This window comes from Colias croceus, chromosome 21 (assembly GCF_905220415.1).
Source record: "Colias croceus chromosome 21, ilColCroc2.1".
In the NCBI taxonomy this organism is placed as follows: Eukaryota; Metazoa; Arthropoda; class Insecta; order Lepidoptera; family Pieridae; genus Colias; species Colias croceus.
The window spans coordinates 3590782-3616509 of NC_059557.1; the positions used below are offsets into that span (position 1 = coordinate 3590782).

The following is a 25728-nucleotide window of genomic DNA, read 5'->3' on the forward strand; positions in this document are numbered from 1 at the left end:
AACGCCGATACGCGAAATTTCGATGATATGTACATTGTACTAATACACACATATTTGTCCTCGCTTATTTTATGTTTCAGCTGATCAATTCATTATAATTAGGTATGTATACGAATTTGGAAACGTTCAGGAGTCCAGGAGATGTTACAAAATGCTTTGATTCGCTTGATTACCCGGATTCAGAGATATAAGATTTAAAGTAAAGTAACAGTAGGTACCTAATGATAATTATGAATTCATTTAAACCTATTTATACATCCCCAATGCCCATATATTTTCTGCGTTGACACTAAGAAGTAAGAAGTGGACTGCAGCCAATTTGCTTTTAAATGCCGTTGAATTAAGACATAATATCAGATGTTTTGCGTGTTACATTAATTCTTCAGTAACTTAATGCATTGTTCAAATTTTTGTTTGAAACGGTAACCATGGAAGATTACGATTATCTATTAGCAGCCATGTCGTTTTATTATAATCTATAATTTCACAAAAAAAAGAAAGTTTAATGGAGAAAGTAGTAATGATCGAAGATAATGCAACAGCGTGTCTTACACTTATAGCACTAGACTAGACGCTTTCTACAAATGTTGTTTGAAGAAAAAGTGTATATTTTTTTTATTTATTTATTTAGGCATGTAGTTATCAACCTTTCTTTTTAAAGCTCTTGAGTTATTTTGTGGATGCGAAAGATACGATGTAAAGAACGAGTACATATAGGTACGTGCAAATCTTGAAAAGATAACACAGTTCTCAGACATATTTGGTAATATCATTTTTTATGTTTTAACCATGAGGGATGTGCAAATAGAGTATCTACCAATCTTTTTGTGTGACTTCTGTTTAATAACTAGTAGTCCGCCCCGGCTTCGCCCGTGGTACATATTTCGCAATAAAAGGTAGCCTATGTCCTTTCTCGGGTATCAAAATATCTCCATACCAAATTTCATGCAAATTGGTTCAGTAGTTTAGGCGTGATTGAGTAACAGACAGACAGACAGAGTTACTTTCGCATTTATAATATTAGTATGGATATCTGCTACTGGTGTAAGAAAGCGTATTAAACACTTTACAATTTCTTCCATATTATTTAAAAATATTATATTATTATATTATAAAGCTGAAGAGTTTGTTCTGTTTGTTTGTTTGAACGCGCTAATCTCGGGGTGTACTGGTCCGATTTGAAAAATTCTTTCGGCGTTAGATAGGCCATTTATCGAGGAAGGCTATAGGCTATATATCATCACGCTAAGACCAACAGTAGCGGAGCAATGCGGGTGAAACCGCGGGGAGCAGCTAGTAAAATATATTTTACTTGAGACTAAAGCACACCTAGTGCATATAAAATCAAAGAACTCAACAATCTCTTGTCTCTTAAGCTTGTTCTGAGGTTTATTTAATGCTTACGACTGTAGCTTTGAATGTGTTCTAAAGCACTCTTGAAGTGAAAGCCTCACTATTATTATACTGTTACTTTGTATTTTTTAGTATTTTACACATAATTCCTTGGCTTATAAAAGAGTTTTCTGCTATAAAAACGATCGTTAAAAATTACCTACAACATAGCATACCAAGATTACATGGCATCTTTCGTAATAACTCAGCCCCCGGAATCACAGACACAATAGAAAATTTCTGCTTATTTTTTGTTCATCATGATGTCTTGCAGCCTTCTTGTAGCAATATTATATCCAGTTTGGAAAACTGATGGCGTTAACTACGTTTAAAAGCAGGGTCATTTTTCCACATTGGAAATAATACTGCTTTAAGACATCATGGTACGGGGGCTGGATATGAGATCCTTCCTGCGCTTTCAACACGGGCTTTTATATTACGATAGGTCATGGGTCGAACACTATCGCTTTTCACATGGACTGCACTAGAAACAACAACATGTCGCATGCGTAGGCACCATTTGTAATTGAATCAGAGCGATGAATCCCACGTAGTGCGGGCTTAAGCGACTAGAACACCTCAATCCCATTATTAGTCTAGAATGTGTCACACGTGATGGTATGATTAACATAGCAAAACAATTCGCATTGGACGAAATAGCGTATCATATAAATGTGACAGTTTGACTATGGTCTGTCCATAGGGTGTATTCAGAAAGAAAGCTTGAAACTTATAAGCGCTTATCGGCGCTTGTCAATGCTGGTTTTGACAAGCTTGTCAATGCTGGTTTTGACAAGCGCCGATAAGCGCTTATAAGTTTCAAGCTTTCTTTCTGAATACGCCCTTAGGGTCTGTCTTACTTGATCACGTGTTACCAAAGAACTTTGTAAGACCTTGGAGGTATAGAGCGTACGCTCGTCGTTGTCGCAAGGAATATAAATACATATATATGAATCAATGGATGAAAGTTTGTAGTGATTGTGAAAACGAAAGTGGAATAATCTGCAAAGATCCGTCATGTCGGACTCGAGCAAGTTTCAGTAAAAATTAGATGCCGCGAGTCCTTGGGTGGTATCCATATGCTTTTTCTTCATTCAATACTTAGACAATAATTGTAAAGTGATTTGTAAATGAACAATACATGTGTATACTATCTGTATAAAAAGAATTAAGCTTTCTTTAAATTCCTAGAAGATAACGGTAGCGACTCTCAATAATAAGAAATAAAACCTTTAAATGTGTAAATTGCAATTTAGATTCGAAGAAAGTCATAACGGACATGATGATTCACAATAATTTAAAAAATCAACCAGGATATTAGTTTTCAACAAAGAGTCCGTCGATCTGAGCGGATGAATCATCAAAAATGGCGCCTGCATTATGGCGGGAATTGCAATACGCATCCGTGTAATACCGGGCTTACTGCGTTATTAAGTGGGATAACAATTTTCTTTTCGGTTATAATAAAACGTTCTTCATACGTATTACGTATGTATTATAACTATGAATTATTTTAATTTTATATTTTTGGAGGGACCAGAGACACTTTCGCGACTTTGTTTTCTTCTTGCGGAAACCTAATCATTTTAATTTTATAAATCGTAACCAATAGGTATTAGGTAGAAAATAGAAATATAAGATGCATTATATTAATTTTATGTTATCACAAGATTCAAGATAATACCTATGTAAAAAGATGTAGAAAAAATGTTGTTGGGATTGATGGTTTTTGTAATGTTTTTAATTGATTTTTCCAATTGATAAGTGATTTTTTTCCAATTGACAATTGAGAAGTGCACCAGTATCATAATATGAGAAGTGCATCAGTTGCTAAGTTGACCATTTGAGCAAACCAAATGCGTCAAACGGTCAAACCCCATTGAAAGAAGGAACAATGACGAATGTACTAGCTTGTATACGTAGTATATTATTATTAGTCTGTGGTACTAGGTATGATTTGGGACATTAATTTATAGATCAATTATAATTTTAAAAAAAAACTTATTGTCCTGTCGCCATAGCACCCTGTTTCCCGTTTTTTCTGATCCCCACCCACGTATCCACATCCGCTTTCAAAATAGGCTACTTTTTTCTATTTTTTTATTAATCCAATTTTTTTGTAGATTGGTCAACACCAATCTACAAAAAAATTGGATTAATAAAAAAAATGAAAAACAGCAGTATGACTAGGTATAACAACTTATACCTAGTCATACTGCTGTTTTTCATGGATTGTCGATTGATGTTAATATACAGCCTTCTACAATATGTCGAACTATCACAGGATAGATACACAGTTGACAGATATGTACCTACTACGAGGTAGATCGTCGATCAACACAGGTTGATCGACGATCACAAAAATAATGTCCAATTCGAAATTTCGAACCAATACCTAGATAGAATTAGCTAGGTAGTTCGAACAAACAAAATATGAACAAAATCATCAAGCTTTATAATATTAGTAGATAAACCACAGATCATTTGAAAGATTCGCAGTTTTAATTTACTTAAATAAAAAATACACACTATTGACTATAACCTAAGCAGACAATAATTATGTAGGTAGGTATTTTTATAAATATAATTGTGTGGTAGGTAGGTACGTACTTTGTATTGTATTTAAATTGATGCTGTTAATTATAAGCAAAACATAAAATGGTAATAAAATTATTATAACTCGTTGATTTCAATAGCATATTACATAGGTATACACTTTATTGTTTGCCTTAAAGCATATTATTTATTTTACTATAAACACCTACAGCTACTTTAGAGTTAGATAAATAATAAAGTGGTGTATTTATTAGTCAAAACAATAGGAAAACAATGAAGCTTCGGCAATGCATGATAGTAATCGATAAGCAACATTTAACACACAGATCGTTTTTAAATTCGCGATAAGAATTAGCTTTTCTATTATAAAAAAAAACAAATATTATATTGTAAATTACTTACAATACGAAGCATACTATGCTCAAACAGCTGTTAATTTTTCCCTCACGGTTAGAAGAAACTCAATCTGCTCACCCCAACAACAAATGAAAACATAACAAACTGTTTATTTTATTTATCAAATTCACTGTATTCTCTACTGTAAAACGTCAGATATTATCAAAGTTACACTTATTTGCTGTTAAACGCTTATAATTGTTATTTTGATAATGTACATTGAATTAAAAAAAACAAAACTGCGAACGCACAGTAGTCACGACGGCAGCGCGACACACGTCTCGCACGCAGACGAGCGAAAAACCATTTGATTAAAATTGAGTATAAATTCTGATTTGAGCGAAGATTTATGAAGATCACAAACTGGCAACACTGTAGTGGATACCGAAGCTGCGATTGGAGGATGCTTGGAGGATGTGAAAAATATTACAGGTCGCAACTGCAAACACCAAATATTTAAAAAAATAATGGATCACAATTATGATCATTTTTATTTACCTATTTAATTAAATAAATCCATATATCATTTGTAATTTAAATTATTTATTCAATCATAATGTGAAAATAGACAATAGTATTGGAAGACTTTACACGCTCTATGGTTAAATTAAATGACAGCAAATTAAAAATTGCCATTGCTTAAAACAAATCTCCCGATTAATAACCATTATGAGAATGTAGACAAAATTTATCAAAGTATGTAAATATAAAATTAAATTGTATTAACACTGAACTTTTTGTACAATATATTAACTAAGTATATTAAGTATGGTCTATTAAATATGGTGTATGTGTAATGTGAATTCACACAAAAAATGGTCATTTTTTCAGAGAAGGCACATATATTTTTTACAAATTCATTTAATATTTAATTTTTACATTTGATTGAAAATGAAGTGTTTAATTATATAAAAATAAATCCGCAGACTGCAACCCACACTGCAACCATACTTAATATTATTTTCTTCTTGCACTATTCTTAGGGAGAAAAAGTTAAGAATATAATCTTTAATCTGGTAACATTCATATTACGTCCATTTTCTATCAATTTGCAAACTTAAAAAAACGACGTCGAAAAGAATTTCTTTTGTCGGTTGACTTATTAAATTTTCCCGTTTAAAACGATGTGAAATATTGCATGTAGCGTCTTATTCGTATTTTTTTCTTAGTTTTAAAACATAACCGGACAAAACTCACAGGATAACGGTAAGTTAAGGCTTTCAAGACATTTTGTTTGTATTATTAAAATAGTGGATAGAAAGTAACCGTTGTCGGGCGGTTGTTACACTATTTAGTTGCTCTAGATTCACAACTGGCTATAAATGAACCGTTTAGTAATTTAGTTATGTCTGTAAGGAACCAGCTGCGCTTTAGCTGCAATGTTGTCTACAAGACGGGCATCGTTAACGCGTTGAATCATCACTTATCCGTTTCTACTGCATCTCATTTTCTTCAAATAAATTAATGTGCCAACGGTTTATGCGATATCGTTTTGCATTCTACTGAATTTAAAATGTATATGCATCATCTATAGTATGTAGAAAGCGTAACAATTTTCAGATAATTTTGTAACACGCAAGACAATACGATTGGAAATAATTACTCATTGTATTTCGTGCTCTGAGTAAGAGTTATTCATGTTAACTTGATATGATATTTAATTTTTCAAAAATGCAATTCCTCTGCATTAAAACAGCTGCAGTCCTTGACCTTGGAAGGGAAGCAACAAAAGGTCATTCTGCATGCAGTAAACAAATTGTATTCATGGCAAACAACATCCATTTAAAGTCTACAGTTCAGCTTCCTTTAAACCCTTATTCGATTTTATTACATTTAGATAATACCTATGTATATTCTGAGAACAAGAAACATGAAATACCTAAACAAACCCTAAAATTTTTACCACACACAATACAGTGGTCACAGAAAGTTCCTCTCTTATATAATATCATTTATTTCCTTCTGTTTTCATAACAAAATTTAAAAAATCTAGGTACATATATCCAATTATAATTAATCCTTAGTGAACAAATATTTATTTCAAAATTTTAATTGGCAGTTATAAGTTAAGTTGAAGACACAACATCAAAATGGAAGATGAAAATGAATTTAAAAAGTTACCAACAGAAGAGAAATGTGTGCACAAGTTATGGAAGGCTCGCGTGGCTGGTTACGAAGAAGCCATCAAGTTATTTAATCAAATTGACGATGAGAAGTCACCGGAATGGAATAAATACCTGGGGCTTGTCAAAAAGTTTGTGATTGACAGTAATGCTGTGGCGCAGGAAAAAGGTTTGTAATTATAAAGGATTCCATATGAAACTGCACAAATACACAAATGTAATTGGTTAGGAGGCAACATTGTTTTACCATAAATGGCTATAACAAAATATTTATTATTATATCTACTGAACTTAATTAAAATTAAATAGTTTAATAACCACAATCTGATACAAGTCTTCTCAATTTATTGTTTGCAATGTTCTCATATAAATTAGGCATAATCTTTAATAACTAATGAATCTCAATTAAAGACTAATAAAGAGTAATTAGTTATTGTTTAGCCGTATTGTCTGCGAGTTGGTACACTTCCTGCTATTACCAATTATACTTTAAGGAGAACAATAACCTTATGACCCCAGTTCTCATATATTTTATCAAAAAGTGATTCAACCCACATACATACACCTAACTATTAAGCCATATATAGAACACTTTCTTTTGTGGTCATTATTAAAATTTATTGTTGCTCATATTGTTATTTAGAAATCAAGTCACCATGCCTATAGGAAATTTATGCTTTCATTTATATAATTAGTTATATATAATTATTCAGAATTGATAGTGGAAATGTAAACTTATTTGTTATGACAGGCAAAATATAATGATGCAAAATAATGGAAATGCCATAACTTTTTTTTAAATAGTGTTGTTTTATTGAAATTTAAAACTTAATCTTGTAATATAAGTTCCATTGATGTTGAAATCGTAATATTCTTATATAGGTCTTGAAGCAGCATTGGTATTTGTGGAAAATTGTGGACATGCAGGAAAGACGACAGGGGAAGTCATGTCAGGCATTGTGGCCAAGTGCATAGCAGCTCCTAGAACTAAGACTAAAGATCTTGCCCTACAGGTATAAATTAAGAAATAATTAATTACCTATTATTACCTTGCTTACTGTTATTAATATTTCTTGCATATGAAAAATAATAATAGTTATTTATTTTTATAATACATATTTATGTATTTCAGGACATTATTCATATGCTCTTCGCTTGTGTTATAAATAACACAAAGAATAGTGCATTTTATATATCATAACATAATACATTTTATATATTTTTAATACTGTTTAAATAAAATGTTTCCTAGATAAATGCGGCTATTTTAACATCAAGATTGTATCATTGTTGTAATATTGTTATAACTCTTTTAGATCACACTAATGTATATAGAAATAGAGAAACATGAAGTTGTTGAAGAGGAACTTTTAAAAGGCATGGAACAGAAGAACCCTAAAGTCGTGGCAGCATGTGTAGCGGCATTGAACACAGCACTCAAACAGTTTGGCAACAAAGTTATAGCAATCAAGCCTATGGTGAAGAAAATACCAATACTGCTAGCTGACAGAGACAAGACTGTAAGAGATGAAATGAAGGCATTGGTTGTTGAAATGCACAGGTATGTTGGTGAATAATAATGTCTTTGGAAGTATTTTGAACTTTAATCTACTTGGCGTAATTAGTTGGCTTGATTCAGCTTGACTGTCAGGCTTTTACTATGAAGATCTTTTACCAAAATTAACCCAACTTTGATTGCTTCTGAAATGAGACTTAAGTTGGTTTATGAATCTAATGTTAATTCTAAATCATTTCAAAGGGTATTTTGGTAAAGCAAAGAAGTAATAATATTAAGAATATTTTAAGAATTTGAATTGATATTTAATTAAATTTCCAGATGGATCGGTGGAGCGATAGAGCCGCACATTGCCTCTTTACAAGCTGTGGTACAACAGGAGCTACGCGATGCCTTCGCAGGCAGCGGTGGTGGAGCCCAGCCCACGCGTTATTTGAGATCTCAACAGAACAGGGTTAGGGATATGCCCACTGCTGATGCTACTGATGGTGAGATTTGTTGTTATATGGCGGTTTTAGTTTGAAGTTGAATGTAGGTAACAAATAAACAAAAATAAACATTGTGTATGCAATGACTCTTTTGCTGTTTATATATTTGGCAATGAATGAATTTAACATGTTTAGTAAATGTAAAACTAGATAATTTTGTATATTGTTAACCATACCAATATTTAAAACTGTTTACGAAAGAGTTGAAAGTCACAGTGATTAAAAATTATTGATTTATTTTAGTTACTTACAAATAAATTAGCCTTAAAATGAAAATACTATTTATTTATTTTTTTATCTATCACTTATACTTGATAGGTGCCGCGGAAGATGACGACGCAGAAATAGGAAACGGTGATTCCGGCGAAATGGACCCATACGATCTATTAGATCCCGTGGAAATATTATCCAAATTACCGAAAGACTTTTACGACAAACTCGAAAATAAAAAGTGGCAGGAAAGAAAAGAGGCCCTTGATGCTTTAGAAAATCTTTTGAAGAATGCGCCTAAGTTGGAACCTGGTGATTATGCTGATCTAGTCAGAGCTTTGAAAAAGGTAAGGTAACAATTTACATTAAATTTCAATATGAAATAGAAAACGAAACATTATTTTTATTCAGAAATAATATCTATCATCCTATAAATGGGTATCCTTGAGTGGCGATAAATAATGTTAATAAATATAAAAAAAATTTGACTCAATAATATACTTTGTGTACTTTCTCAAAAACTAATTTTCAACAAATATCCCATTGATTATGGGATTGATTAGTGCTCTATGTTTGACTGCCAAAATAATATTACCTTACATTGTTTTATAATTTTTTTTCTGTACCAAGTAATAATTTATTTCCCAGGTGATATCAAAAGACACGAATGTAATGCTGGTAGCGCTCGGCACTCGACTAATGGGCATGGTGGCAAGCGGCCTCCGCTCCAAATTCCAACCGTATGCCGTGTCGTGTATACAGGCGTGTCTGGAGAAGTTTAAAGAGAAGAAACCCAATGTGGTGACTGCTTTAAGAGATTGTATTGATGCTATTTATCCGTCGGTGAGTTTTTGCAAAATTTTTTGTGTTTTGAATTACTACTGTTTTTACGAAATCTGAAATAGAGATAGACTGAACTGAAACATGCATTTAACGTCAACTCAATGCAAAAGATATATAGTTTCAGTTGTAGATTGTCTGATGTCCATTTACTATTGAAAATATATATAAAAAAAAAAATTGGTTGTTTGCAAAGTAGGTTTACGATCGAGATGTTTACGTGATAACATAATGCAGTGGCAGCGCTCGAGATGAGACGGGAGATCGGTCCGTCTCTCTCTCGTTATACCTGCGATCGCGCTCGTGAGGTTTTGGTGTGACACAAGTTTCTGAACATGTCACCCGACTAAAACGATTTTAAAGACGTTATCACGTCAAAATTGTACTTAACTAATGATTCTTTAACATTTTTAGTATATCGTTAAAAAAATATAAATAAATTTGAGGTATCTTCTTTGTACAGACCAACTTAGAAGCGATTATGGAAGACATGTTAGCGGCTTTCGACAACAAGAACCCGTCAATAAAAGCGGAAAGCGCTACGTTCCTAGCTCGCTCGCTTTGCGTCACACAACCCGCGGCGTTCAACAAGAAGCTTGTTAAAGCGTATGTGGCCAGCTTGTTGAAGCTGCTTGAAAGTGCTGGTAAGTGATGAATTTGATTGATAGATTTATAATAGCGGAAAGCGCTACGTTTTTCGCTTGCTCGTTTAATTCTTGGTACCATTTTATATATAGGATATGCAGATATTATGTTACATAGTATAAAACAAAGTCGCTTTCTCTGTCCCTATGTCCCTTTGTATGCTTAAATCTTTAAAACTACGCAACGGATTTTGATGCGGTTTTTTTTAATAGATAGAGTGATTCAAGAGGAAGGTTTAGACAAAGCGGGCGAAGCCGCGGGCGGTAAGCTAGTATGAAAAATAACTTACAGTCAGTTTCCCTGTCAACGATAAAAAATGAAATAACGGCAAAAACATTCCTTATTAGAGCAGACGATTTTCACTGGGTTAGCTCGTTGGACGTTGGTTACAAAAAACAACACAGAAATTCAAGTGATATTTTTATCCTCAGATCCAATTGTAAGAGACGCAGCGTCCGAAGCACTCGGCACGGCCACGAAACTCGTTGGTGAAAAGAACATAGCGCCACACATTGGTAAACTGGACAATTTGAAAGAGCAGAAGATTAAGGAGTTTGCTGATAAGGTATGTGAAAGATTACACTTATAAAGCGCCGTAACATTCTTGACTAACCATATAATTTCAAAGTAGCTGTACTAGACTGGGCTCTAATTTTTTATAGAAATATCCATACATATAAATTCTTAATTGCCAAGTAGGTATATAAATATGTTTCATGTTTATTGGAATAAATAAAAAATCAACATTTCTTTATCATAAATGAAATGATCATATCCACACAATTAAGATAATGTTTTATGGCAGAATAATTACTTGATATTATTATTTTAACTATATCAGTGCATAATTTTTCTTGTCTTTTTCTAATAGGCTGAAATCAAAGTGAAAATATCAGCTCCGAAGAAGGAAGCGAAGCCAAAAGCGGCGCCGGCTGGTAAAGGAGACGCTAAGCCCAGTGCGGGATCGGCACAACCTAAACCAGTGAAGAGACCACCCTCTGGTATGATTTTATGAGATTTTTTATATATTATATTTATTTTATGAGAGTTGTTTTTACAAGTTTTTATATTGGTATTAGACAATAGAGTTAAATGATTTATATGGTACATATATTAATTACAAAACAAAGCACATCATATGAGTTGTACAGATGTTGATATCCTTTTTAACATATTTTGATTAATATTTTCATACTTTTTCAATTTTGAACTAGCAGATAAGCTAAACAGAATGAATCTAGCAGTTGTGAAACTGGCTTTAAATATTTTTAACTGCATCTATCATACCTACATCTTATAGTTTTGTGTTGGTTTATAAATTTCACTTCATCTACTTACTTTAATTTTTTACATGATTATTTTATTTCAAGCCAAGAAACCAACAGTGACAAAGAAAGCAGTGGGCAAAGTGCAACAGAGTCCGCCGCGTGAGCAAGAGCTGTCGCCCGAGGAGGTGGACGCTAAAGCCGAGGTTCTGTTCCCGCCTGATGTTATAAACGGTGAGATAACTTTATTTTAAGTGTATTTGATTTTATTGATGTGATATGATGAATGTTCAAGATGTTGTGAAAATATACTACTTGTGAATTATTTTTGTTGTTTATTAAAATACATACATAAAATGTCTTATTGAAAAATTATTTGTGAACAGTAATTCCATGCTGAAAAATTTCTAAAAGAAAATATAAATTGATCAAAAAATGATTGATTGATTCCTGTGTCCTGTTATCAATATTCCCGGTTTGAGTAATTTGAACAAGTATTATTGATATTCAATAAAAATATTTGCAACATGGAATTTTAATTTTGACTCAATATAATTTCCCATTTTTAAATTCAGGCCTGGTAGATGGCAATTGGAAGAACCGTCTAGCGGCTGTACAATCCTTCCACTCGACGGTCCAAGGTCTAACCACGGAAGACACGAACGCACAGGTGTTGTACCGAGTGCTGAATAAGAAACCAGGACTCAAAGATACGAATGTGCAAGTGCTGAAGGCCAGGTTGGAGGCCTGCAAGTATACAACAGAGAACTTCCCTATTTCTACGTAAGTTTTTTATAACTACAAAGTATAATAATATTGAAACTCTGTGTTTTTTTGTCGAAAAATATTATAATGTTATTGTAATGTTGTATGATAAAGTGAAGTTTATACATAAATACGTATGTATGTCACCTTTTTCAAATATAATCTTTATATATTATGTTGGTATGAAATAATGTTTTGTTTTTTATGTGAATTACGGAATCCATTATCGAAACCAACCGTTTTTAATCCCTATTGCAATAGCAATCAAAGCATTATAAGTTTAAATTTATACATTCTAACTATTCACAGAACGGCAGCGGACTTCGTGCTCCACGACGTTGTGAACAAGCTTGGTGAAGCGTCTTGCTCGGCCATAGCATCAGACTGCCTCACCTCTCTAGCCGAAGGTTGTGGTCTCGAACACGTGGTGAACGAGGGGCTCGGCTTCGCTATGGACTCGCAGAAGAACCCCAAGGTGCAGTCGGAGATGTTCAACTGGATGACCAACTCGATAAAAGAGTTTGGTTTCTCGTAAGTTTTTTTGTTTGAATTTTTTTGATAGATTGGAATGGGGAATATTCATGTTTTTTTTTGTCTTAAATTAATAGTTTACTATTTTATAACGTAGAAAAAAATATTAATGGGCTTCAAAATACTCTAGATATTTTTAAAAATGAAATTCAAAACTTTTAAAAAATTTAAGCAATTCAAACGCCGCCATTGTGCGCGCGCTTTGCGTGACGTCACATGACACGACCAGTGGGTGTTTACCTTAGTGTTTACTATGGAGTGATGAATACAACGTCGTGTCAGATGACGTCACATTTCATTCGACCAGTGGTAGCGCGTTTTGGAAGTTTGAATTTCGCTCCCTTATTTTGCACTTTTTGAATATTATTTTAGGGGTTTAAATAATAAGTAAATAAAAAAAAATCCTTTTCATTATAATATTACGATAATAAGTATTCGAGAAAAAAATATTTTAGGCCATTTAAAATTTTATGCATATTCCCTATTGTGATTATAATGACAGATATATATTATATATTTCATTAGATATTTTTTATTTTTTTGTTGTCAAGTTTAAATTCGAAATATTAATTAATATATTATAAATATCAATTAACAAACTTAAAAACTCTTTCTACACGTAATCTACTAGTTGGATGAAATAATGTATGTGAGCTTAAAAATGTTATTATATGAATGTATTGTGTTATAAAACTATTTTTGTATAACATTCTTGCTATACAATATAATAGTAAATATTTTTGGTGCCTCATTACTCATTTTCACACTCAAAAATATTATTTCTATTAATTATTTACAGAATGAACATCAAATCAATAATAGCGCACAGCAAGAAGGCTCTATCCGCCACGAATCCAAACGTCCGCACATCAACTATTAACTTCCTTGGTGTGCTATCTCTATACACTGGCCCATCATTACTCAACCACTTTGATAGCGAGAAACCGGCCACCAAACAGCTGATCAGTTTGGAAATGGATAAATACGCTAATAGCACACCACCCACGCCTACACGACAATTGGGACGTGTTAGTAAGGTAATTAAAACTATAATGAAACTTTTGCAAAAGTATGAAATTACGTGTAAAAATTGTTATTTATTATTGCCTTGTTAAATGTTATACGAATAGTTGCATCAGCTAATAAATTTGTTTAATGTTGTATATGCGATTAATAAAGAGCCTAGGCTATCAATGAAATGGTTGTTTTAAACTGCTGATTTAGTTCACTTCATATAGCAACTAGCATGACGTAACCTTGTATATGTTTTGAGAAAACAGCAAGCAATGTTTTCCCATTTTTGCATAATTCATTGTGTTCAAGCAGGCTTCATCTCTACAGTATGAATATAGATAACATGATTGTTTCCAGTCCGCAAGCAAAGGCTCGGTGGGTGATGAACTCGAAGACGTGTACGAAGACGCAGCGGATGATGAGCCGCCGGTGGTGGAGGACACGCGGCCGCGCACCGACATCGCGCCGCTCATCACTGACGCGCTCGTGGGAGAGATGAACGATAAGAACTGGAAGGTATAAAAAAGAAAAAAACAATACAAATGGAATAAAAAAAATTGATTAAACTCTTTTAAAATTCTCAATACTAAACTAAATTGAGACTAAAGGGAGACACCATATTCAAATAAAAAAAATTATTATCAAAATGTTCACCCAAACCCAGTTGAAAGTTCTAGGATAACAAAACCCATAAAAAACTATCTTTTGATGATGATGAGATCATCAATAATTTAATTTCATTATAACCCCCATCCCTATCCTAAGTAAAAAAAAAAAAAAAAAAAAAAAACATATAGATATGTTATAATGAAATTATAGTCCTTTTCACGTAGGATGATTCCTGTGACACTTCGTCGTGTTCCGAATTACGTATTTTATGTTTAAAACGCCAAAATAATTTTAGTGCATAGTATTTTTATTTTATGGCGGCATTATTACCAAAAATATAAAAATGAAACATCTTAAGCTTATAAATCAAAAACAGTAATGTTTAGTTTAATATAATGAAAAATAAAATAAAATAACACAAAATTATAATACCTACGCAATTCGTGTACATGAAATGGATCGTTGAAAAATCATAGAGTTGGAAAACATATAATCGGCGCCCATCTTGTGATCGTTTGTCAATCGAGTCAATCGTCTGTACGAGTGCGTCAGCTTTGTATACCAGTTGCATTTTTATATTGATATTTTACGTGGTATTCTGTTATTGTTACTAATTGTTATTGTTGAATTTTTTTTTTTGCTGTTGTTTGCTAAGTTTCCTTAGTTAATTGTTGGCGAAATGCCGAAAAAACTAATTTTAGTACTTTATTCAAATCGATTTCATTTCCATATAAAATATTATCGATTATCGGAAACAATTGATACGATTTCAGTAAAGACATCTCTACACGTGTCAAAAATCGATGTGTCACAGAAATCATCTTAGGTGGAAAGGACTATAAATTATTGTTTGTTATTTATATAACAATTTTGTTTATATTTCAGGTCCGAAACGAAGCGCTAGACAAGTTAAAAGCGATAATTCTAAACTCGGCGCCCATCAAACCAACACTCGGGGAACTGCCAGCAGCCCTAGCAGCAAGACTGCTGGACTCCAACTCTAAGCTTGCGCAGAGTGCACTACAGATATGTGAAGTGATAGCCACGTCTATGGGGCCGAAGTGTAAGCAGCACGTGCGGACTTTCTTCCCGGGATTCTTTCAAGGTAAATTTTTGTAGGAACAATTTTTTTATTGTTGTTTTTTTATCAATAATTGTTTAACCTATTGAGCCCCAAGCGGCCCGATCGGTCCACGACACAATATATTTTCTATTGTGTCTGTGATTCCGGGGCCTGAGTTATTAAATTACTGTTTTGGTATTATATTTTTATGATAAATGTGTTGTATGGTTCATGTAAGTGAATGTTTTAAGAAATAAGTATTAACTCTGTCATTTTAGTTATTATTTGATTTTCGCCCTCGGCTTCGCCCGCGTTTTCACAGAAAAACCCGCATAGTTCCCGTTCCCGTGGGATTTCCGGGATAAAACCTAGCCTATATTACTCGTGGATAATGTAGCTTTCGAATGGTGAAAGAATTTTTAAAATCGGTCCAGTAGTTTATGAGCCTTTTCATTACAGTCAAACAAACAAACAAAGTTTTCCTCTTTATAATATTAGTGTAGATACATTACCAGCTAACCACGAGTCGTGTTACACAGCGTTCGGCGACAGCAAGCAGTGGATCCGCACGGCGGCGGTGGCGTGCGTGGAGGCGTGGTGCCGCGAGGCGGGCGCGGCGGCGGCGCTGGACGGCGAGATGGTGCACGACGCGCTGCGCAGCGGCTCGCCCGTGCTGCGCGCCGCGCTCTTCGCCTGGCTCGCCGACAAGCTGCCCAACAGTGAGTGCCGACTGCCGGGGGATTTGAATTTGGAATTTGGAATGTTTTTTTTTTTTTTGGAGTGGAATTGCCGCGTTGTTCGTTTTTTTTAAGCTTTTTAGCTTCTATCGCGGGCCTTGAGCGCGGGGACCGAATCGAGAAATTCCGTAACGAAAAAACCTCACGCTCCCCATTCCGACGGGCTCGGAGGTGTGGCTTGAAGGCATGCAATGCAATAGCTTTACCGCGGCAGTCCCCGAGTGCCACAAGTCTTTTTTTTTATTTATTTGGAGTTTTAGCAGGCTGGTGAAACGGAGCGCCCATTTAAAAATCTGCAAAATATTAAATCACATTCAATATTTATGATTTTTAAAGTGGAACTTATTTAGATGCGTCGAAAGTAAAATTTCAAGGTCGCGTCATGGTAATACCGTCACGTCATGGAGTAAGGCGAAGATTTTGGTATCTTTGAATCTTATCAAAGAAGTTTCACTTCTGACACGTGCTTTCATTTTTTGTAACATTTTGTTGTACACTCATTTTAAATTAATTATCAACAAAACTGCAACACATACATTAATCTTCGTATAAAGATAAATTAAAACCAGCATAAACTTCAATGTCTCGTCCCAATTAAAATTCAAATTGAGCAATTATTACCAATCATTATTTATTAATTAAGTCATAATTAATATAATTATCCCCAGTACCACCCCGCTCGTTCCCGCGCGAAGAGCTCTCAGTGTGCGTGGCTTTACTATACGCGGGTGTGGAAGATAGGTCGGCTGATGTTAGAAAAGCGGCCGCTGATTGTGTGCTGCCGTTTATGCTGCACCTCGGTTACGAGCCTATGCACAAACAGCTGGATAAACTAAAGGTAATTTGTGTAACAAGACACGTTTATTTATAGATTTTGGTTTAGAAGAGAAGAAAATCGTCAAAATAGAGAATAAGTCGGTAGCATAAGTCAAAATATTCAAACTCAAATTTTGAAATGTATTCATACAACTACTAATCTTATTTAGGAAACGGTTTAGAAAATTATATTTAGTGCAAAGTGTTGACATAATAAAGTGGTAGTACTACTTATAAAATTAGGTAATTTTCAGTAAACATTTGATCAAATGATATATATTTATACAATTACACGAATAAAATTAATCAAAACAAAATTGCTTTACCTACTGTGTGTAAAAGATTTAATTTCAAGCAGTATAAAAGCCCAAATTATGCTTTCTACATGTATTATTTTTGTTCTTGCCCATTTTAACCGTCATATTTCTATTTCTACAGCCAGGATCAAAATCAGTAGTATTAGCAGTACTAGACAAGGCTCGACCTAACCTACCGGTACAGCCACTACCCGCTAAGGCCAAAGGTAAAGAAGAACCAAGGGGGGTTAAATCCGCGGGAGCCATGAAGAAGGAGGCTGAGAAGAAGGGAGTTGCTGTTAAGACTAAGGTAATTGTTATTTGTTGGTTTTGTACAGCCAGGATTAAAATGAATAGTATTAGCGCGAGCGGTGTTAGAAAAAGCTCGATCCAATCTACCCTATTTCATATAAAACTTGTTTGTTTTTGGGATAAATTGATAAGAAAACAATGTTATAATAAGTGTTATGATTTACTAGCTGTGCCGCGCGTTTTCACCCGCAGACGAACCCTCGGGCAAAATCAAGTATTTCGATAGTTCACGTGTTATTTCTAATGTTAGTTGTGTAAAGTTTCATTCAAATCCGTCACATAGTTTTCTGTGAAAGGGTAACAAACATCCATCATCAGAAACATTCGCACTTCGAATATTAGTAGGATTAGATATTTTATGATTTCAATTTTCATATGAAATTCCGTCTATAGTCTTATAATAATTATAACTTTACAATATAGGGCCCAGCAAAACCAGCGTCAGCAAGCAGTCGCGGTAAAAAAGAAGACGAAGATTGCACGCCGCTACTGCCTAACAATAATGCCAAGAATCAACGTATTGTCGATGATCAAAAGTTAAAGGGTAAGTTCCATCAATTTATATCAATAAAATATGTACTGAAAAAGTGAGAATAGTCCTTAGCAAATTATATGCTACCACAAACTCGTAAGTTTATAAATCTGTCAGAAAAATACTTATGAAAACATATATAAAGTAGTCGTTAAATTTAAATTTTACCCCTAAATTAATTGGCGATGTATGAGTTATTTTATCGGTATTTATTTCAGTTTTAAAATGGAATTTCACAACGCCACGAGAGGAATTCTTTGATCTACTAAAGGATCAAATGAATAGTGCTGGCATGAACAAGCAACTTATTGCTAATATGTTCCACAGTGATTTTAGGTAAGATACAAATTTATTACTCAATTTATAATGATTCATATATTTTTGCAGGTAAATTAAATATTGTCAATAATAAATATACCCAAATACACTTTATAAATCAAATCATTAGTGCCTTAAATACTTACGAATATCGTCAGTTCATTTATTTTTGAATCACCAAATATGGGTTTAAAATACTTAACTTATAGGTCTTTTTTCAACCTTATTACAATCTATACTAATATTATAAACCTGAAGCGTTTGTTTGTTTATTTGTTTGAACGCGTTAATCTCAGGAACTACCGGTCCTATTTGAAAAATTCTTTCGGTGTTAGATAGCCCATTTATCGAGGAAGGCTTATATAGGCTATATAGCATCACGCTAAGACTAACAGCAGTGGAGCAATGCGGGTGAAACCGCGGAGCACAGCTAGTCGATAATATATGCAATCTTCAATATGATATTCTTATTCCACACAGGTATCACTTGAAAGCCATAGAAGCATTATCAGAAGATTTACACGAAAATGGTTCAGCGCTAACAGCTAACCTGGATCTAGTACTCAAATGGTTGACACTACGGTTCTTTGACACAAACCCATCGGTGATACTAAAGGGATTGGAGTATTTGAGCCAAGTGTTCCAGTACTTGATTGATAGTGATTATACCATGGCCGAGTATGAAGCGAACTGCTTTATACCATATTTGGTGTTGAAGGTATGTGTTTATTCTGAAAAAATTATTATTAGTCGCATGTTAATTATTAACTTTGAAAAAATTCATTCAGCATTCAATTTTATTGCCGCCAGATTGTGAAAAGTAATTTTTTTTTGTGTGCGTTAAAAATTCATTATATGTAAAATTTTAGTAAAGCATTCAAATAAACATGTTAATATCGGTAATAAAATATCATCAAATCCTGTTCATTTATTTTGCCATGTGAAATACAAAATTAAATATTTTCATAGGTGGGTGATCCCAAAGACACAGTGAGGAATGGCGTCAAGGCTCTGTTCAGACAAATCTGTGTGGTTTACTCTGTTACAAAACTGTTTGGATATTTGATGGAAGGATTGAAGTCAAAGAATGCGAGGCAAAGAGCTGGTAAGTTGAATTTATTGATTTATTTTAATATATTTCTCTGGTATTAAATAACTTTTGTCTATTTTTGTTGTTAATATAAAATGTTTTTCGTTAGTATTGCATAAATCTTCTAATTTATATTATGTTACTAGCAAAGTTGTCGTCTTATAGATTCAATTATAGTTTTACGTGTTGATATTATGTGCAATAACTCAAAAACCATTTGCTGTTACATTTGCGTCATAATATCTTTCTGAATACGGATAATCAACCAACAGTTGGCCAATAATCTTTTGACCATGACAACACCTATCTGTTTTAACATATAATTTTACTCTTACCATAATACCTTATTAATAACATTTTTTTCTACCAGAGTGTCTCGAATGCATCAACCACCTGCTCGAGACGTACGGTTCAACAGTAATGTCGGGCGGTGGTGGCGCATCGTTGCGCGACATCGCGCGACTGATCGGCGACAGGGACAACGCGGTGCGATCCGCAGCGCTCAACTGTGTTGCCAGCGCGTACTTCCTGGACGGCGAGAAGGTGTACAAGAGCATCGGGCAGGTGAGTGTTGCCAGCAGAAAAATATTTATTTATTTATTTAAATACTTTATTGTACTGCCAAAAAAATTACAAGAAGAAAACTTACACTAAAAGAAGACACAGCACAGATGGCGGCCTTATCACTTTTAAGTGATTTCTTCCAGGCAACCAAAATATAGTATTATGTATTATTACCAAATATAGTAATAAGTAGTTGATATTGCCAGATGTGCGTAAATTTTGGTCGATGGATTGATGTTGTCAGTTTAGTGTCGTTTTGAGGTGCATGTTTATATGGAATGTAGGTAAATGAAAAAACGAAATATAAACAAGCACAAAAAACCAATATTTTTTCAATATGAGATATATTTTTGTAAAATTTTAAGTATACCACATATATATTCAATACAAATATTTAATACTAGTCTTCTGCCCGCGGCTTCGCCAGCGTTTTCAAAGAAAAACCCGCATAGTTCCCGTTCCTATGTGTTAATCCAAGTTACCCTCTATATGTGTGCTAAATTTCATTGTAATCGGTTCAGTAGTATTTGCGTGAAAGAGTAACAAACATACACACACACACACATCCTCACAAACTTTATAATATTAGTAGGATAAATAAAAACTGAAACTTCATTCAACAAATTTTAATTTTGCAGATATCAGACAAAGATTTGTCTCTCTTAGAAGAGCGTATAAAGCGCGCGACGAAAACACGCAGCGCGGAAGCGAGACGATCTATGGTTGTCCCTCTCTCGGCGAGTGGAAAGCCGATTTTACAACAACAACAGATGCCTGAGGTAATTTTTATGTTAATTACTTCGTATGTAAAACATTCAAATAACCCTAAATAAATTATATATCAAAAATTGTATGAATCAGAATACCATCTAATATTTATTTCTTTGTTACGAGTAAAAGTAAGCCAAAATTTGTTAAGATTTTATCGTATCGAAATCAGACAGGCGCTCTGATATCATATCAATAATTATAAATGAATAACATTGATAAAATTTGCATTCACACCGTCTTATCGCGCATTCTAATCAACATTATCAATACACTATAATTTCATGTTATCACAAATAAATGTAATCTTCACATTCTTAAAATCATTCGATACAAATAGTTGTCAAATTTATATTCGGTCTCTACAACTGCGAGCGGTATTTCGTACTTTACGTACGATTGCTTCCTTACATTTTATTTATGACCTCTGGCTACGATGTGTTCAACTTTTTCGTGAACTGTGTTAAGTTAAATATGATATACTATTAGTAGTACCTATAATAAAACGTGTGTGATGGTGGACTCGCAGGAAAACGAGCGTGTGATCACGGTGGAGACAACGCCGGGCGTGGAGTACGAGGAGGAGGAACAGGATGAACCGCCCCCACCGCCAGTTCAGCAGTGAGTTGATTTTTTTTATTGATATTTGTGTAGAATAATGTTGTGTTTGTCTTATTTTATTTTGACAGAGATGTGAGTGAGATCAAGTTGTGAATTATTTCTATAACATGTTATAGTTTATGTATAATAAAAAAAAAGTTTAGTAATATTACTAACTTTTCTATGTAAATTTTTAAATTAATATTTTACAAAAATGAATGGGCCGTACTGTAAACATCATTGTAACGCATGCGTACGTTACAATTATGGTTACAGTACGGCCTAATATATTTTTTAAATTGTACGTGACGTTAAATAAATGTTATAATTATATTCTATGTTTAATGTTAAAATATTACGCGTCGCGACGGTAATATGTTGTTTTGTGGACTGACTTAATTTATGTTAAACGCCGCCCGCGATACTTAGTATTGACTAGGGTGTTCGGTGGTCATTGCACCGAACATAAAAAAATTTTTGATAGTAAATTTGTTTAATGTCCACAACTAAAGCGCGGTGTCCAGGGCGGAGGAGGTGCGCACGGTGACGGGCCCGTTCGGGCTGGACCCCGAGCTGATCGCGCGGCTGGACGCCGCCGTGCCCGTGGTGCGCCGCCCCAACCTGCCCGACCTCGACCTCAAGTTCCTGGACGAGCCCGTGCGTGCGCTCTCCGCCCCGCACAGACCCAGGTGAGTGTACACTGCGTACACCCGTGCGTACACCCGTGCGTACACACTTGCGTACGTGCACAACTGTGTACTGCACGATATACTTACAAACGCGTTGCACATAAACGGCCTTACTTATTAGTACTTTTTATTAAAAGTTAAACAATGGATAAATTTCAACCATTTTCTAACATAGATGTGTACCATAGAAATCAAAATAACAAGACACTGGAAGTCGTAAGCGCGCGTGACCTTGTCGCCACTCAGGTGACTTCCAAGCCACCAGTGCGTTCGTCGCTGTTCAGTTGCTTTCGAGACGTATGTGTGTAAACATGGTGTGTTTCAGCATAGTTATCCCATTGCGGAAATTCTTCCATAAGTTGTAATTATACTAATAAAAGAATAACATTTCATCGGTTAGTATTTTTTTAGGAATAATGCCGTTTTTCCTTAAGTGGTTTTCATAATAATCATGACATTACAGCAGTTCTAGTATCTTGTTATTTAGATTTCTATGGTGTGTACACTGCGTACACTCGTGCGTACACACTTGCGTACGTGCGCAACCATGTACTGCATGATACGCTTACAAACGCGTTACACACCAAAACGTTATTCTACATCGCATTGACTTGCCACTTTACGATACATCTTCACTATCACACTGTCACGCTGCACCGTCATCAGATCGTCAAAGTACACTGCAACTTAACAAGACAGCGTTATATCGTACCCTAACATCATACGGCCAACCTTACTGCTATCACATCGCAAAATTACATTAATAAACGATATAATTTTGCACAATTACGTATACATCAGTCAGTATCGACATTCGAAATCAAAAATTTCACAATAATTCCAAAAGTTTTCAAACTTCGGTCAAGTGAACGGTACATTGGGACGACAATAAATCTCATTTTGCAACCTTGTCCGCAGTCCGGAACATTGTTAAAATTGCAAATAAATTATTTTTTTGCTGTATGGTCGTGAAAAAAATTACAAAAGTTCTGCAAACTTGGAGAAGTTTTCGATATAATATTTCATATCACGTATTAAATTTGCAACCTGCGGACAAGGTTGCAAAATGAGATTTATTGTCGTCCCAATGTACCATTCACTTGACCGAAATTTGAAAACTTTTGGAATTATTGTGAATAAATTGTTTTGACTGACTAGAGTAGTAGTCACACTGAAACATATCACTACATAATACAAGCCGCGTAAAATATCAACAATGACATTGATTAATTTCATTAGAGTGTTCTAAATTTCTAATAATAATTTTATAACAGTTCAATGGTGGCGCTATCCCCGCCCCGTGCAACGGCGCCACACCCGCTAGTGTCGGCGCAACCAGTGCCCGCCTCTGTGGACGACTCGCAGCTAGCTGACACCATACACTCTATAGCTAGTCCTGATTTGAATGTGAGTGTTACTTTGGTATAATAATAACATTTCATCGATGTTTTATGCTTCTAAATATTTATAAATATACTTTTAAATAGTTTTACCGTTAACCACAGAATACATAGTAGTAGCTAAACGCTACAGAACGGACACTCCGCCTCCCGCCAAAATTTAACACTTACCTCACCCCGCACGATCACGCTATAGATGGTCCGCATTTTTCCGTAAGGACGATACGCAACGAAGATTGACAACATCAAATTGACTTACAGTAATTTTATTATTTTGGATTTGTGATTATCGTTTTTCGTAGAAAATGGTTAGATATTGTGCTGTTTACGGATGTATTTCATCAGAAAAACGCGAATTTCTTTACCCTAGTTACAATTAATGTGCGAACCCTAAAGCGTTGTTAACACACACATTTGCACTCTCTACAGTGTGACTGTCAAAACGATAATTTTGTATGGAGTGTGCGGGGTGTGGTTAAACGTCACCGAAAAATTTCATTCTAATAAGTTTGTAAAGAAATGTGGGCTTTATTAGTTTTTTTTCTTATTATAATATAGGTAAATTAGTTCATTTGGGAGAGACTTGTTTTTTTTATATGTTGTGTTTTTTAATAATATAACATGTTGTGCAGATAAAGAATTTTAGAACTTTTTTATATGAAAGCATGTATGACCTGTTATGTTCTTGTACAAAAAAATTGGTTGTCTGTAAAGTCGGTTTACTGACGATAGTTGAAAGTGACAATGTCTTAAGGCCGATTGTGCTTCTTTGTCGCTCGTTCCGCGCTCTCGCTTGCACTTCAAGCCTTACACGGAACGCCTCAGAGCGAGGTAACGCCGCATGAGTCATGTTTTTTCGTGCGTGCAGCCGGCTCTTTCGAATTATAAGACGTTGGCACGTCAAAAATAAAATGATTATGTTTGTCTACCAGGCGGCGATCCGTGCACTGTCCCTGATATCGGGCGCGCTAGTGTCCGGTCGCGGGGCAGCACTGGCAGCGTACGAGGCGCGGCTGGTGGCGGCGGTGGCGGCGCAGCTGCGGCGCCTGCGCACCGCGCCGCCCGACGCGAGCGCGCTGCCCGCCTACAAGTACCTCGCCGGCGCGCTCACCACGGTGCGTGCACACATACACACACACAGCACTAGCGGCCCACGAGGCGCGGCTGGTGGCGGCGGTGGCGGCGCAGCTGCGGCGCCTGCGCACCGCGCCGCCCGACGCGAGCGCGCTGCCCGCCTACAAGTACCTCGCCGGCGCGCTCACCACGGTGCGTGCACACATACACACACACAGCACTAGCGGCCCACGAGGCGCGGCTGGTGGCGGCGGTGGCGGCGCAGCTGCGGCGCCTGCGCACCGCGCCGCCCGACGCGAGCGCGCTGCCCGCCTACAAGTACCTCGCCGGCGCGCTCACCACGGTGCGTGCACACATACACACACACAGCACTAGCGGCCCACGAGGCGCGGCTGGTGGCGGCGGTGGCGGCGCAGCTGCGGCGCCTGCGCACCGCGCCGCCCGACGCGAGCGCGCTGCCCGCCTACAAGTACCTCGCCGGCGCGCTCACCACGGTGCGTGCACACATACACACACACAGCACTAGCGGCCCACGAGGCGCGGCTGGTGGCGGCGGTGGCGGCGCAGCTGCGGCGCCTGCGCACCGCGCCGCCCGACGCGAGCGCGCTGCCCGCCTACAAGTACCTCGCCGGCGCGCTCACCACGGTGCGTGCACACATACACACACACAGCACTAGCGGCCCACGAGGCGCGGCTGGTGGCGGCGGTGGCGGCGCAGCTGCGGCGCCTGCGCACCGCGCCGCCCGACGCGAGCGCGCTGCCCGCCTACAAGTACCTCGCCGGCGCGCTCACCACGGTGCGTGCACACATACACACACACAGCACTAGCGGCCCACGAGGCGCGGCTGGTGGCGGCGGTGGCGGCGCAGCTGCGGCGCCTGCGCACCGCGCCGCCCGACGCGAGCGCGCTGCCCGCCTACAAGTACCTCGCCGGCGCGCTCACCACGGTGCGTGCACACATACACACACACAGCACTAGCGGCCCACGAGGCGCGGCTGGTGGCGGCGGTGGCGGCGCAGCTGCGGCGCCTGCGCACCGCGCCGCCCGACGCGAGCGCGCTGCCCGCCTACAAGTACCTCGCCGGCGCGCTCACCACGGTGCGTGCACACATACACACA

At 36.4% G+C, this 25728-nt stretch overlaps 2 protein-coding genes across 5 annotated transcripts in view; one reads left to right on the top strand and one right to left on the bottom strand.

Moving 5' to 3' along the window:
• The window catches only part of LOC123701408 (protein goliath-like), a 95311-nt gene extending 90650 nt beyond the window's left edge, over positions 1-4661 (bottom strand). For 3 of the 4 annotated variants that reach the window (XM_045648870.1, XM_045648869.1, XM_045648868.1), the window contains exon 1: positions 4351-4661. The gene's annotated coding sequence lies outside the window, so the exon portion shown is untranslated. The remainder of the gene's footprint in view (positions 1-4350) is intronic. The other variant, XM_045648871.1, reaches the window with a different exon arrangement.
• Positions 4662-5387: 726 nt separating this feature from the next.
• Positions 5388-25728, top strand: part of LOC123701423 (protein mini spindles) — a 33462-nt gene continuing 13121 nt past the window's right edge. The window contains exons 1-29 of the mRNA XM_045648900.1: positions 5388-5550; positions 6404-6636; positions 7350-7480; positions 7784-8028; positions 8305-8471; positions 8790-9028; positions 9330-9524; positions 9985-10165; positions 10598-10731; positions 11038-11167; positions 11537-11665; positions 12007-12214; positions 12506-12727; positions 13527-13764; positions 14099-14257; positions 15236-15455; positions 15953-16132; positions 16819-16988; positions 17405-17572; positions 17998-18118; positions 18325-18442; positions 18905-19142; positions 19394-19529; positions 19885-20078; positions 20717-20857; positions 21376-21467; positions 21959-22135; positions 23410-23542; positions 24468-24650. Of these exons, the coding sequence (XP_045504856.1) occupies positions 6435-6636; positions 7350-7480; positions 7784-8028; positions 8305-8471; positions 8790-9028; positions 9330-9524; positions 9985-10165; positions 10598-10731; positions 11038-11167; positions 11537-11665; positions 12007-12214; positions 12506-12727; positions 13527-13764; positions 14099-14257; positions 15236-15455; positions 15953-16132; positions 16819-16988; positions 17405-17572; positions 17998-18118; positions 18325-18442; positions 18905-19142; positions 19394-19529; positions 19885-20078; positions 20717-20857; positions 21376-21467; positions 21959-22135; positions 23410-23542; positions 24468-24650 (4851 nt within the window). The 5' untranslated portion in view covers positions 5388-5550; positions 6404-6434. The remainder of the gene's footprint in view (positions 5551-6403; positions 6637-7349; positions 7481-7783; positions 8029-8304; positions 8472-8789; positions 9029-9329; positions 9525-9984; positions 10166-10597; positions 10732-11037; positions 11168-11536; positions 11666-12006; positions 12215-12505; positions 12728-13526; positions 13765-14098; positions 14258-15235; positions 15456-15952; positions 16133-16818; positions 16989-17404; positions 17573-17997; positions 18119-18324; positions 18443-18904; positions 19143-19393; positions 19530-19884; positions 20079-20716; positions 20858-21375; positions 21468-21958; positions 22136-23409; positions 23543-24467; positions 24651-25728) is intronic.